This window comes from Austrofundulus limnaeus, unplaced genomic scaffold (genome assembly GCF_001266775.1).
Source record: "Austrofundulus limnaeus strain Quisiro unplaced genomic scaffold, Austrofundulus_limnaeus-1.0 Scaffold28, whole genome shotgun sequence".
Classification (NCBI taxonomy): Eukaryota; Metazoa; Chordata; class Actinopteri; order Cyprinodontiformes; family Rivulidae; genus Austrofundulus; species Austrofundulus limnaeus.
Genome location: NW_013952430.1, coordinates 2362405 through 2376407, shown reverse-complemented (window position 1 = coordinate 2376407; position 14003 = coordinate 2362405). Strand labels below are relative to the sequence as shown.

The 14003-nt window shown below is 36.2% G+C and overlaps 2 protein-coding genes across 3 annotated transcripts in view; one reads left to right on the top strand and one right to left on the bottom strand.

Moving 5' to 3' along the window:
* The window catches only part of cdhr1a (cadherin-related family member 1a), a 15509-nt gene extending 9971 nt beyond the window's left edge, over window positions 1-5538 (top strand). Inside the window, exons 15-17 of one of the 2 annotated variants that reach the window (XM_014005120.1) lie at window positions 2682-2910; window positions 2985-3242; window positions 4886-5538. In XM_014005120.1, coding sequence (XP_013860574.1) covers window positions 2682-2910; window positions 2985-3242; window positions 4886-5443 — 1045 coding nt within the window. In that variant the 3' untranslated portion in view covers window positions 5444-5538. Of the gene's footprint in view, window positions 1-2681; window positions 2911-2984; window positions 3243-4184 lie in introns of both variants that reach the window. The other variant, XM_014005121.1, reaches the window with a different exon arrangement.
* A 3191-nt stretch (window positions 5539-8729) lies between these two features.
* Window positions 8730-13944, bottom strand: lrit2 (leucine-rich repeat, immunoglobulin-like and transmembrane domains 2; the record flags this gene model as incomplete). Its single annotated transcript, XM_014005119.1, is given in 3 exon segments — window positions 8730-10144; window positions 10966-11711; window positions 13160-13944. Coding segments are annotated over 3 exon segments (1558 nt in total), but the record flags the coding sequence as incomplete, so codon positions are not given.
* Window positions 13945-14003: the final 59 nt, after the last annotated feature.

The window sequence follows — 14003 nt, the reverse complement described above, 5'->3', positions numbered from 1 at the left end:
TATATATATACATACATATAGCAGGAGAACTTGTTGCATCATGACTGTGTACCTATGAAAGGAGCTGTTAACACTGTTGATGGTAAGAGATGAACAAAATATTCCAGAAAAGACAACTAAGTTTTTATTTTTGAAATAGGAAGTCGTATTTTTAGCTGCAGAGTCCTGGCTGACTACAATAAGGCTCTGTAAAACAGGGGTGTCAAACATACATAGTTGCTTTCAAAGAGACAGTTGTATTTCACTTAAATGTTTTGTGTTTAACTTTGACTAAAGACAAAACATCATGCTCCTCGCCTCATTGCTACAGCTGAAAAACAACAACTGAGCTCTTTGTGGTATTTTGTACATAGATCCAGTGCTTTAATGTGTCCTCTCATAAGTACTGCAAATACGACTGACTAAATGTGAAAAAAAAATTCAAAAATGTTGTTAAAAATTGAGAGTTTTACTCGCTGTTGAATTGTAGAGAGTAGCTGCCATCTTGAATTCTGAACTCTCCCAATTTACGACAGGTAATTCCAACTGGATGGGTGTTAATAAATAAATTTGCAACTTGTAAGTAGGAAATTCCCATTTCCCAGTACAACTGGGTTGCAGCAAAAGTAACCTGCAAAAATGCAATGAATTAGAGAATAAACACAGTTAGTTTCACCAGCTGCCGGCTACTTTTGAACCCGCCACCTAGTGGTGAGATGCAGCCATTTTACAGGTAAAATAATCGACATGCATTATGGCTTTAAAGCAACATAGGCTTATTTTAAGACATTAATACATCTTTGGAGCTATCGGGGGCCACAGAAAAATTATGACAAAAAATAAGCCATTTTGTTTTATTATAGTAAAATTTAGTTTGGTTTAATGTGTTGCTTTTCGGGTAAAAGTGTATCATTTTTCTTGTAAAAAATAAAACTATGTTCTCTGGTAGTGAACACGTTGCTTACATCCTTTTTAAAACAAATCATATCTAGGCTGGCTTTAGGTCCAAGTTTTCTTTGGAAAATAGATCTAAGATCTAAATGGGATTTGTTTGGTTTAATAAATAATACACTATATTATAAAAGAGGTATCATTTATTGCCGATGTAACCACATTCAACAAAATTTACAGGAAATATATTTCTCTATTTGTCTCTATTTCTATTTCACAAACATGTGAATATGTTATCATCCATGATGTTGAACTGTAAACACTCAAGTATCTCATTTTATGAAATCATATAGGTGGCAAATGTTGTCTTGAATATTTGTTGTAGGTTTTAAGCTCTGCAGTAATAAGTTTAAGCAGATATGAGATGTCACACGGCATACAGAAGGATTTCCAAAATAACCAGCAGAGAGAGAGAGAGAGAGAGAGAGAGAGAGAGAGAGAGAGAGAGAGAGAGAGATTTGGAACATAAAGCTTAGTTCATGCTAGTTTAATCAAAATCATTCTGAGGTTGTGTCTTCTCAGATTATTCTCAAAATGCTGCTTTGAAGCAAAAATAGGTTGTTTGATGTGTTTGTGTTTACAACTTTTTGCACAGTTTTATAAAAATGTTGCAGATGATTTGGACGAGTGCAGCAGTACACAGCTTGTATCTCTGCTGGCTCGCTCTGGGTCTGTTTTAATCCTCTAATAGGATTGGAGGAGAAAATAGACTGCTCTTTGCTTCTGGGTACCTTACACTACAACAAAGTCACTGCAGGGCAGCTAAACATGTCTGTAAATGAAAAGGACACATTTTTTGTTAAGTTGTAAAATAAAATTATCGTGATGGGACAGTGAAACACAAGTCCATTGAAATTTGAGAGTTAATGTCAAGGGTCTCTGTAAAACCTAGCAATATAACAGAGAATTGTGCTTTGTCTTTCTTTGTAGAAACAACCATTGTACTACATTTTTGGATCTTGTTTAAAGTCATAATAAATTGGTCATGTCAAAGTCATTTCACTTTTTCAAGAGGCTTTCTGGATTTTTTTCATTTTTTCTCCAAATAAAATACATCCATGATTTATAAAATATTTCACTGATGGTAAGCTAAAGGGCTGAGAGCAATGATGCTCGTCAGCAGCCAAGCTCAGATTTTTCATCTTGAGATATTATAAAATTATATCTTAATTGATTTTTCCCCACAATCTTTCAAATAAATAATAAAGTAAAATAAATGCACACATACACTTCCAGGCATGCATAAAAAAGGACCTAATCTGGCCCGCTTACCTTCAGTTTGACACATGAGCATTAAATCAGAAGACAGTGATTCTGCAGGAAAGTTATTTACTTACCTCAGTTTTTACTAGAACCAAACTCTTTTTGAGTTCAGCTTTAGAAAGAATTAGGCTTTTTGAAACATTGATCATTAAATGCCTGTGAATTGTGCATAAAAGAAGCACAACTGAGTGTTAGCGGCACCGAATTATCTTGTATTTGACAAATTTTTGAGATGTGTTCTCAGTGTCAAAGTCAAAACTAGCTGATGAAATTTTACCGAATCTCAATCTAACATTTACTTTGTTGTCTTTACATAACTTTTTTCAAATATATTGTGTAAAAATTTATATATTTTTGAATATCGTAATTGTTATAAAGATGTATTCATAAAATGTGCATTACTCTGTGAAGCAACGCTCTGCAAAATACTATATATATTTATATATACTGTATATGGTGAATTAAGAAAAACGTACCATTCTTTGCAGGTTTCTGATCCAGCCGACATCTGGGATTATTTACACCCAGCCTTGGGCAAGCTTGGATGCTGAGGTGAGGTCGAAGTATAACTTCTATGTGAAGGCAGAGGATGCGGATGGAAAATACAGCCTGGCTGAAGTCTTTGTGACCGTGCTGGATCTGAATGACCATCCGCCTGCTTTCAATAATAACTTCCTTGAGAAGACCATGGTGATTGGAGCTCCAGTGAAAATAGAGGTAAACGCTGTTGTGTAGTTTTAAACTCAGAGAAAATCTAAGTAATTTCATTATTAATGGAGCCCTCTCCACAGGCTGTGGACGATGATGCAGAAGTACCAAACAATGTTATCGAGTACACCATCATGAAAGCTGAGCCGGACAACAACATTTTTGATATTAATGCTGACACGGGAGAAATCAAACTGAAGTCCTTCATCAAGTCGATGGCCATCATTCAGAACATCACTAAGAAGAGAGACTGCAGCTGGTCCCTGGTGGTCCAGGCCCGGGACCAAGGGCAGCCGTCCTTCAGCACCACTGCAGTCGTCAAGATCGACATCACTGAAGCTGTAAGTCATAATGTTCAGGCTGTGTCAGTGGTTTTTCAAATGATAGCAAATTATGCTTTTTTAATGATTTTTGCTTAATATTTAGGAAATTAATCATTAGATATATTAAATTTAACACTGAAAAACTGTCAACTAGTGAAGTTGCTGAATGACTGCTGAAGTTTGTTGAAGAAGCTGGAACTAAGTTTTTAAAGCAAAAAGAAGCAAAATACTAACTAAAAACTACTACACAAAATAAATAATATTTAGAAGTAGCAAAGGTAGCAAGAATGGCTAAATGTAGCAAAAAAAAGTACCAAAATACTAGCTAGAAACTAAAAACAAAACAATAGCTCAAAGTTAAAAGTAAGTTAATAAAAGTAGCAGCTTGGTTTCTAAATCTGTGAGCTGGAGATCAGAAGCTACAAACTACTGGTAAATAATAAATATAATAAATATATTTCTAAAACAGCAATGTTTTTAAAGGAATTGAAGAGATCTTAAAAATATGTAAATAAAATTTTGAAAAGTTTTAAAGTTACAAAAGCCAAAAGTATTAGCACCTATCTCCTAATTCATCTGAATGATTTCATATGATTAGTTCAAATAGGACAGTCTGTAGAAGTACTTAAATTACAAACAATATTGGAAAAATAAAAAACAGAAAAACACTAGTGAGACTGTTAAATTAACATTCATACAATGAACTCAATATGTTTAGTTTATCTTCTTAAAATAAAAGACCAAATGTTACTTTAAAAACATAATTTTATAAACTTGTGTATAAATAAATTTACATAAATAAATATGCTGAGCTTTTATTTAAAGAATTAAACGAATAATCCTGTGTGACAGTTCACAGTATTACTTTTATACAGTATATACAGTACTAGATTAGCTTGAGAAAACATTTGAAAATCCACAGTCCGATATATCTCATCAATTCTATTGTAATGTTTCCAGGTCAAATCCAGGTTTTTCTCATACTTCCTGGGCCTAAGGAAGCGTCCAGGGACAGTGTTTGGGATTTGTTTGACCCTTGTGATGTTCACCATTTCACTGACAATCGTCATTTCAACTGTTATGTACTGGAAATCTGTGAAAAAGACCCGTGTACAACCTCACGGCAAGATCAGAAAGATTGCACGGAGGCCTGTGCCGTAAACGAAGCTTGCCTTGAGATCATCAGCACAACAGTACTGCTGGTTTTACTCTGTGGTTTCAAGAATGACCCATTTTCCAAAGAAAAAGCAAAACTGTCTGTAAAAGAGCACATGTAAGAGCACAATATAATCCAAAAAATATATATTTTTCCCAATTACAATCTTTTAGGGCATGCATTCTGACCCCAAAACATATTAAAACAATATTTACACTTTTTAGTTTTGGATTTTATTTATTGTCAGCTTCACTCTCAGATGCTGAATGGTCTCAGCTATCCTGGGTTCCTCCATGAACCTCTCTGATCTTGTCTTGACAAAATGTAGCAAAAGAGATTTAATGTGTGATCATTATTTTGAACACAGTTGTAAAAAAGAGATAGGCTCTTCTATAATATCTTTAACAGGAGTTGGACAATACAAATATAGTATTAACCAAAACTTTAAAAAGAATTGTGTGATTTCAGTACCATAGATGTGAATTCTCCTTGTGCTCTTTTACAGACTACAGAATGGGGGCCTTTGGGATCATTTTTAATGCTGAATAAAAACAACCCATTGCAAATCATTGGTATGCTTGCTGGTATTATCAGTTTCATGGTTATAGTCACTGTCATCATCTCCACTGCGACGTTCATGCGCAACAAAAAGTCCAACCGGATCCTGCCTGCCCGCAGAATACGGAAAAGACCACAGAGACCGCCCTTCTGGAACTTCAGAAACCCCTTGAAGACGTCGTCAGCCACCAGAGAGAAGTTCCGAGTTAAAGAGGAGGAGCAGGAGCCGGAGGTTCTTGTGGAGAACGTGAACTGCAACAACAACGTCCCCGCAGTCGTGAGACACTGGACTCCGCCTCCACCGCCCTGCGCCCCGTCTCTGCCCCCTCCACCACCCGGCTACGTCCACAGAGAGCGGCAGTGGACCGTACCGACGGTCTCCGCGTCGGTGGCGCCCAAACCTAAAAAGAAGCTGGACAGACAAAACACGATGAACAAAGCGCTGGTTTCAGAGCTCAAAATGAGACTGGAGCAGAAAAGGATGAAGTCATCGAATTTTACCTAGAAATAGTTCAGATCTTTTGAAGTGGAATTCTGTGGAACGGTTGTGAACAGTTAATATCTTACCTGTTGTATCATTTTGAATCATGTCAGTTTGGAGACAAAAAGGAGTTCAATCTTGATCAGATCAGTGAGCTAACAATAAGTCTGAAAAGGACATTTGGCAATCTTAAAACGTCTCCACTCTAAAAAAAAATGTTTATTTTTAACTGGGGCTGGAATAGCCATTAGCTTATCAATTCATCAAACTCTGTTTTTTTTTTCCAAAATGAGGTCATCCAAAGATCTTTCTTCAACAAGTAAGATATTTTTATTTGCTTTTTCACAGAACCCCACTTCAGAAGATCTGAACTGTCCCTTTAAACAAGTCAATCTCATCATGACGTCTGTTTAATTAAGATTTGTGTGTTAATTTTCAAACTTTTGCTTGGGAGCTAAAACATGCTGGGCTGTGGGAAAAGACAGTGAGCTGAAGCTATTTTATTTACCTTGTGGTGAGATTGATGTTTAGACTGAAATCAAAACATGAACTCAATCAATATTAGTGCTTGTTTGTACATGTTTATGTGCAACTCTTAAACACAACTTTTCTATTTTATTATCTTTAAAACTTACAAGTCAGACTTTGTTTTTGTTGTTCAAACTTGTGAGTTCTGCTTCCTGAAATGTGTGTTGATTCTTTAATGACCTCTGACCCGAGTTCCTTGTTGGGAATTTACCGATTTACATTTCAAGCAGTGAAGAGAGTTTGTGAAATAACCAAAGTTCATTTCTCTGTAACTCCCCAAAAGGATCAGACTGAGGGAAGAGACCTAAAGTAATCCCATCGGAAAGTCCCTCCTCCCTCTGTGCAGACATTATTATTTGTGTGAATGGCTATGTTTGATATATTTACCATGTCTGTTTCATTGTATTTTGTTGTTGTTGTTTGTTTAATTTAAGCAATTATGCTGTCAAAAATCCTATATGTAATTTACTACTGATAAAGAAAATGTGTGTGGGGAGGGGGGAGCAGCTTTGGTGAAAAATTCTTTAAGACTGACTAAAAAGTAAACCAAAAAAATGAAAATTAAAATAAAGAAAACATTTTTTGACTTTATTCGAATAAGTGCAGCTCTTTAGGTATTGCAGTTGGTTTTATTGGAAAATTACCAACAAAAGTATTTGTTTTGTCTGTGGAGACAACCTTAAAAAGTACATTGATTTTTCAAAAAGCCCCATAGTGATCTAGTTTGTTGCATTTGGTTTGTTTTGAGATTATAATCTCTCTAAAACAGTTTATAAATGTTCTCCATTGCACCCTTCTGAAAACTGGTTCTGGACCTCAGTTGAAGCTCAAACTGTTTTGCATTAATGCAGAACATTCTAAAAACTAAATTAATGGGTCTTCTGGAGAGGTTCTTCTTTGGTGTGGACCGATTATTTTAGAATTTTCTTCCTGGATTATTGAGATGCATCGAGACAAATACACAGATGTTTATAGTAATTAAGTACTTTACTTCATTACAGTATTTAATTTTTTTGATGATTTGTAAGTATACCAATTATTTTTAAATACTTTCATTACTTTTTAAAGCTAAAAATTATAATTTTTATTTCTTTACTTTAAAATTTAACACCTAGTTACTTGTTACAAAATTAAATATGTTCGAACGCATCATGAAAGAAGATGTTTCTGCGCTCTAAAATATACAGTGTTGAATTTACTCAACAAAGTCATATCAACTGGCTCCACTGAGTCTAGTCGAATAAACTGAGCAAATATTATACATATATTGTTCAATTTACTCAACCTGGCTTAGAGGAACCAGTTTGGTTCAGTAAATTCAACAGTTTATTTCTTCGATTCAGTGTAAAAGTACTTTTACTTTTACTTTCCCAATTTTTGTGCACAGTTTTATGACTTTACTTGAGTCGTTTTCTCATCAGTGAAATTTATTTTTACCAAACTCATTTTCTGTTCAAGTAATTTTACTTTTACTTAGTTTTTTCAAGTAAAGACCTCTGGTAATACACAAATTAAGTCTTTATAAATTTCTTAAATATTGTTGTAATTTCACCTCAGTCCATGGCCTTTTGAAGATTGTTCCTATCTTCACTCCAGTAAATAACTTTTAGTTGTTGATGTGAGGCAGAATATCTTTATTTTATTGCAATAAGCAGAACTTTCAGTTTGTTACTGATTCAATGTGTTCCCCTTAGAGTGAACAAACACACACAAGTGATTTTACTTACATTTTTCTACCTGAGAGCCATCCATCCCTTTTCTTTACTGGCTTCTCCTTTCCAAGTCATGGTACCTATCTCCAGCAATCACTGTGAGAGAGGCGAGGTCTGAGGTTCCAAGGTCCATTAAAGTGACAGAGGAGACCAAGCATTTACACTCTCACTCATAAATAGGGATAATTTAGAGTTGCCAAATATCCAAAATGCATATTTTTGTTTTTTGGGAGGAAAAAGAGATACTCAAAGAAAACCCATACATGCACAGATAGAACATGCAAACTCCAAAGGTGATCCTGATCGCAGTGTACATCCCCTAAATCTGCAAAACACAGTAAAGAAATGTTTTTAACCTTTTATGGTGAATTTAACTAAAGCTTTGCTGACAGCACAAGAACCTCACGCCAACTTATTTTTTGTCATTAGCTTAGATGTTATACCAACCGTGGCACTGCGCCAAAACACATGCAGATAATTTGTGTCGACATTAGCCAAGCATGAACATTTTTCAAGTTACATAAAACATGAAATTTACAGATTACCCCCTCTAATCCAAATGCCCAACTTGCTCATCTTTGGGCAATATTAAAATGTTGGCTGAAAACCAGAAGTTCATCTGCTCTGATCTGGTTTGGAGTGACAAGATGTGAGTGACGGGCCTCAGTTGTTTTTTTTTTTTTTTTTTTGCAACCTGATTTTTTTCCCCACATTTTACATGAGTTTGATCATGCAGAGGGTGAGCTCCATACACTCCCACAAACCTGCAGACAGCTACTATAATGCATTGTACCATTTAGAAAATAGTCAGATTGCTGTGAAAAACAAAGGCTACAAAAAGCACTGATGATGTTGAATAAAACAGAATCAGAATGTTAATGACTTTTAGATGTGCAGCAAATAAATTTCACTCAAATGTATCCAGTGGTTCAGGATAGTTTGCTAACAGACTGTTGACTTTAACAGATATTGTCAAAGTTTTTAATAATATAATATAATATAATATAATATAATATAATATAATATAATATAATATAATATATTTTATATTAACTGAGCTAAAGCCATTTTTGTGTGGATTAATGTTGATCAACTTGAATTCAGTTGACTCCATTAGTTAAGAGGTTGTAAATGTCCATCCAATGATTACTTTCAGGGAGTTTCCTTAAAATATGTCTACTGGTTCATGAAATATTTTGCTAACACTGTAACAAACAAATAAACACATGTGCACAGTCACGGGCACAACATTATCACCCCTTACCATTAGAAATTAAGTCTTATTAATAACTTAAATATACTGTAAAATAACATTTAAAATTACACTGAGTTTTGCGGCAAAAGCTGCCTTTTTTTCTCTCAAACTATTTCATTTCACATGTTCTCAAAAGAAAACAGCCTTTTTCTGCAAGTATGTTTTTCATTTTATGTCCTTAAATGAATACCAGTTCTCTAAGAAACAACGAAGATGGAAGTAGGCGTTTTTTTTGTTTGTTTGTTTGTTTTTTTTATTTATTTTTTGTCTAATCAATCAAGAATCCATACATCATTAAGATGAGAGCATATTGGAAAGGATATCAGTGATTGGGTATTGTTTCAAATGAAGAATACTATTGGTTGCTGTATATCCGATGGGCCATCTGTCCCAGCTGGTTGGTGCAAATGGGATTTTCAGCTGCATTGGAAGAAAAATGAACCGTGAAGTGCACATACAGAGAGGATTAAAGAAATGATCATAAAACTTTATTGTTCCCTCACAGAGATTTATTAGGTGTGTCCAGTTAATTCAGATGATGAAAACGTCAACGTACTGTACTTCTAGTTTCAATTTTCAGACCTTACACAGAATAACATAATCTTTGCAACTTTGCTGATAAACCATATGATTTTTTATACAATTTTCATAATGTTTACTCTGTTTTTATATTGTGACATTTTAAAAACCTCTTTAAAATCTATATTCTGAATAAGGTTTTTCCAGCACAATAAAATCACTTCTTGTCAGCAAATTTAATAAAAACATTTTTAGATGTGTTCCGATGCACTATAAGCTGAAAATAGCAAATATATATCATAAAAATGCCTGATAAAAGCCATGCAAGGGACACAAAATGCATGATACACACAGAAAACCCTACATGCAAAAACAAAGTTTACTATAAAAATATGTGTAAGAAAAAAAATTCTCTTTTTTAGGAAATCAAGTTTTTTGTATATTAACACAACAAATTAATAAAATGTGGTATATTTAAATAGTAGACATTTTAATATTTCTGTTTCTGTTCCATTGTTTCTGACAAAAAGATTGTTACAGAAGATGAAGGAGTAAAGCAGTTTTTCAGAACAAACAAAATTTTTCATTTGAAAAATGTTTCATATTTCTGAAAAAGTCAAACATCTTCACTTATCTATACTGATGAAAATCCGTGAATTATAGCGTTGACATAAAGGTCATCTTTCACATCTTTCCAACAATCTCCTCGGCCTAGAATAAAGGAAGAAATAAGATTATAACCCAAACATGTGATGGTGCCTATAGCCTCTGAATAAAGTCATTAGATTAAAAACTGATAAAAGTGATTTTAAATTTTGTAAATCATTTTTGAGCCACTACTTCCTGCATGACAAGAGTGAAAGAAATAATCTGATTATGTCACGTCCTAAAGGTAGCCTATAGTTCAATTGAAAATATATCATTATTATTTTAAGAATTAGAAGAAAAAAACAATTAAATATTAAATACATTGTTGTTATAGATTAAAACAAAAGTGCTACATTTATAAAACGTGTGTATGGACCGGGGGTCATTGTTTGCTTCTGTTACACCCAGATTAATATTCCGCCATATGATTATGACTACCAACAAGAAAACAGAGCAACATTGTCCATTTTGTTATGTTGTCTTTTTTTCTTCAGAAAAGTTAGCATCTTGGACCTAATTTCAGCTCTTTGAAATTTCTACACATTTACAATTTCTGTCCAGTTAAATTGCTTATTCAGAAGTAATTTTGTATGTTTCTTTTTTTGCATTCTTTTCATTCGTTTTCTGACTATAGTAAAAAAAAATCTGAATGTTTAAATCAACACGAAAGCAAAACCATAAAAAAATTAAACTTCTTTCAAGTTTCATATCTGAGTTAACGTCTGCACCAATAAGGTGACCCCCCCCCCCATTTTTTAAACTGTTTAATACTGACTGATCTTCCCTTTATAATCTCTGTTCATTAAAAGTTAATATAGTTCAGCTGTGAGTCTGCTGTGATCAGCTTTGCCTTTGTGCAGCCTGTCGTCTGACCTCCTCCTCACCTTCCTGTCTTCACTCGAATCTTTATTGACCAGCCCTTCATCGCTGGCGGCCTGCAGACTGTCGAAGGTGCCCTGCCGCTCTCGCTCCATCACAAGGGAGTTGCTCTCTCTCTGGCGTCTCTTCCAGGACTCCATGATCACCTCCACACACACGAACCTAGTGTCGGTGGTGCAGGCGTACATGCCTATAGGCACGGCCAGCACCATGGCTAAAACTATCACCACTATGTGAATGAGCTTCTCCCTCTGCTCCATCTCCGTGATGTCACTTCCTGTCACAAACACGATACACTGGCCTGGCTGTGGCGTCTGGTTCTTGAGGGTTACACAGATTTCATATTTGGTGGCGGGCATCAGATCTGAGACGGAGTACGAGTGAATCCCAGGCCCGATGTAGGTCGTTTCTTTTTTATCGGCGTCTGCGCGACCGAAGTGGATGGTGAACCACGTTTCTGAGGGGTGATCCAGAGCAGCGAACCACTCGATGGAGATCCCACGCACAGTCTGTTTAGCGATGCGGATGTCAATGAAGACGTTTTCATTTCGAGCTCCTGGTGGAGCCGGGCGACCTGGAGCRTAGGGTGACTGGCTGCTGTCAGCGGTGAGGACGTCCAGGAAGATGCTGACTGAGGAGTTCCCCATGAAGTTCACTGCAGTGCAGGTGTAGACACCTCGGTCAGCTGCACTGAGGGAGGGGATCACCAGGAGGGATCTAATCGTGTCATCAGACACTCTTTCCTGAGATTCTGGGGAGATAAGAAAACAGATCCCTAATTATTCCAAAAGAACTGTGTGTGCAATCAGACTAAGTACAAAAAAGAAACATTTAAATATCCGTCATGCTCCATTAAAAATGTATTGAACTTTAGTGAAAGCGTCCAGATCCAGTCGTGGTCTGTGCAACAATTATTTTAAAAATCAAACTGGGACAGAGTCAACTTTTGTACTTCAGACTTTAAATAAAGCAGTTCTGCTCTGTGTGACTAGAAACCTTGAAGTCATGGACACATAATCAATATTATATGTACACCAAGGGGCCCCCACTCCCCTTTATCCTGACCTACAAACAACAGTACACAAAAGTCAACTCTGATATTCAGTTTCAGACTATTCACTTGCCATGGTATTTAAAAAGACCATGTCTGTAGAGAAACTGATTAGTAATTATTTGAGCAGTTAGTCAGAACTTTTATAAAAGGGGGAATCATTAAAAAATGTTTAATTTATGTCACATCGGTCCTGTCATATAATAGCATTTTAGACAACTTGTGCCAATTTGTGAAAAAAATGAATGCCAAATTTACTCCTATAGGTTATTTGAGCTAATCTTTAGCATTATATATGTCCAAAAGACTTTTTATTAAACCTTCAGAGTAGACATCTTCTGTTTTGATCAGTTTTTAAAAGTTGGAAAAATGTTATGCTTTTACAGGACCTTTGCTTTTTGATTCAGACCAAATGTGCTGTTGTCAATTAACATAACTCACTGCGAAATGTTTCTCCAGCTGTTTTTCATACCTCATTTGCCATTATTATTTACGTGTTTTCTTAAAAAGTCAAAATAGCTTTGTATAATCTCCTAAACTAAAAAAAAAACATGATGGATTTACTTAATTCAATTGTGGACTTGTGTTGCACACAGAAGTTTTGCTTTGGCAGCAACTTAAATAACCGAGCTAAATTAAACCCAAGTTATTCATGTCCAAAAAAACCTGTGTATTTTGTGTGATTAAAATATGTTTTGATGAAGTAGTTTGAGCTTTTGGAACATGTTCACCCTTTACAATTTTCTCACTCTCTCATTTTATTCCAACACTATTCAGTAACTTTAATTCTATTGGTCCCAGAAATACACTCTATCTTCCTATTACCTGGTTTTTGTACAACAGAGACATAAAAATAGCATTTTTATTATTTTTCAGCTGATGTTTTGTATTATTTTTCCTATATAAATGTCAACTGAAATGAGCTTTACTTTGCAGTTTTTAATAATCTAAATAAACTCTGATGACTTGGTGCAGACTGACAGAGTGGGGATTATTTATTAGTGTGGACCACAAAAATGCAGCCCTCTCATCTTAAAGACGCATTACAGAGATCTGTGATTAAAAATGTGTGTTTAAGCATCTAATTTGTCCAAATTTATCGCATTATCTGCAGTGTGGATGACACGCCACGGACATTAGACACTTACCATGAAATCCTCTGATTATCTTCAGGCCATATGTCCACCACACGGCGGGCTCCGGCCGGGCCTTGGCCGTGCAGTGCAGGGTGAGGTTGGAGCCCTGCGCCAGGCTCGTGTTGGTCGTGGAGGTGCTGACAGCCGGCTTCATGCACGCCCGGAGCTCGATTTCGTGGAAGAACTTCCCGGCCCTAAAGCCCGGCTCTGAGCAGGTCAAGTAGGAGTTCATCAGAATGATGGGGGGGCTCAGGGACGAGACGAACTCCACGAAGCCCTTCAGGCGGCAGTCGCACAGCCAGGCGTTGTCGTGCAGCGCCAGGACGACGTTCGGCCCGGACACCTCCCGGTCCTCCACGCTCTGCAGTTTTTGGTAAAGGGGCCAGTTCTGAAAGACCTCCCTCGAGATGACCGTGAGCCGGTTGAAGGACAAGTCTAAGTACGTGAGATCTGGCAGGAATTTCAAGGCGTGCTCCGGCAGGACGTCCAGCTGGTTGTGCTTCAGGTCCAGGATCTTCAGAGACGGCGTGTCCTCGAACGCTGTCCATGGTACTGAGCGCAGCTTGTTCCCCTGCAAACGGAGTTCCGTCAAGTTGCCCAAACCTTCCAAACCCTTTGAGTTTATTAAAGTAATGTCATTAAAGTTCAGCCAAAGGTTCTCCAGAGAGCTCGATGTGGAGAAAGCCCTTCTGGGAATTTCAGTAAAGTGAGATTTTTCTATGCGTATTTTTGTCAAATCTTCAGGGAGGTTCACTGGTAGGGCTCCAAACGCACTCTCCTCCATACATATCAGCGACCTGCGATTCAAAACATGATCTTAATGTAGTTAACAAGTTATTTGTGATATATATATATA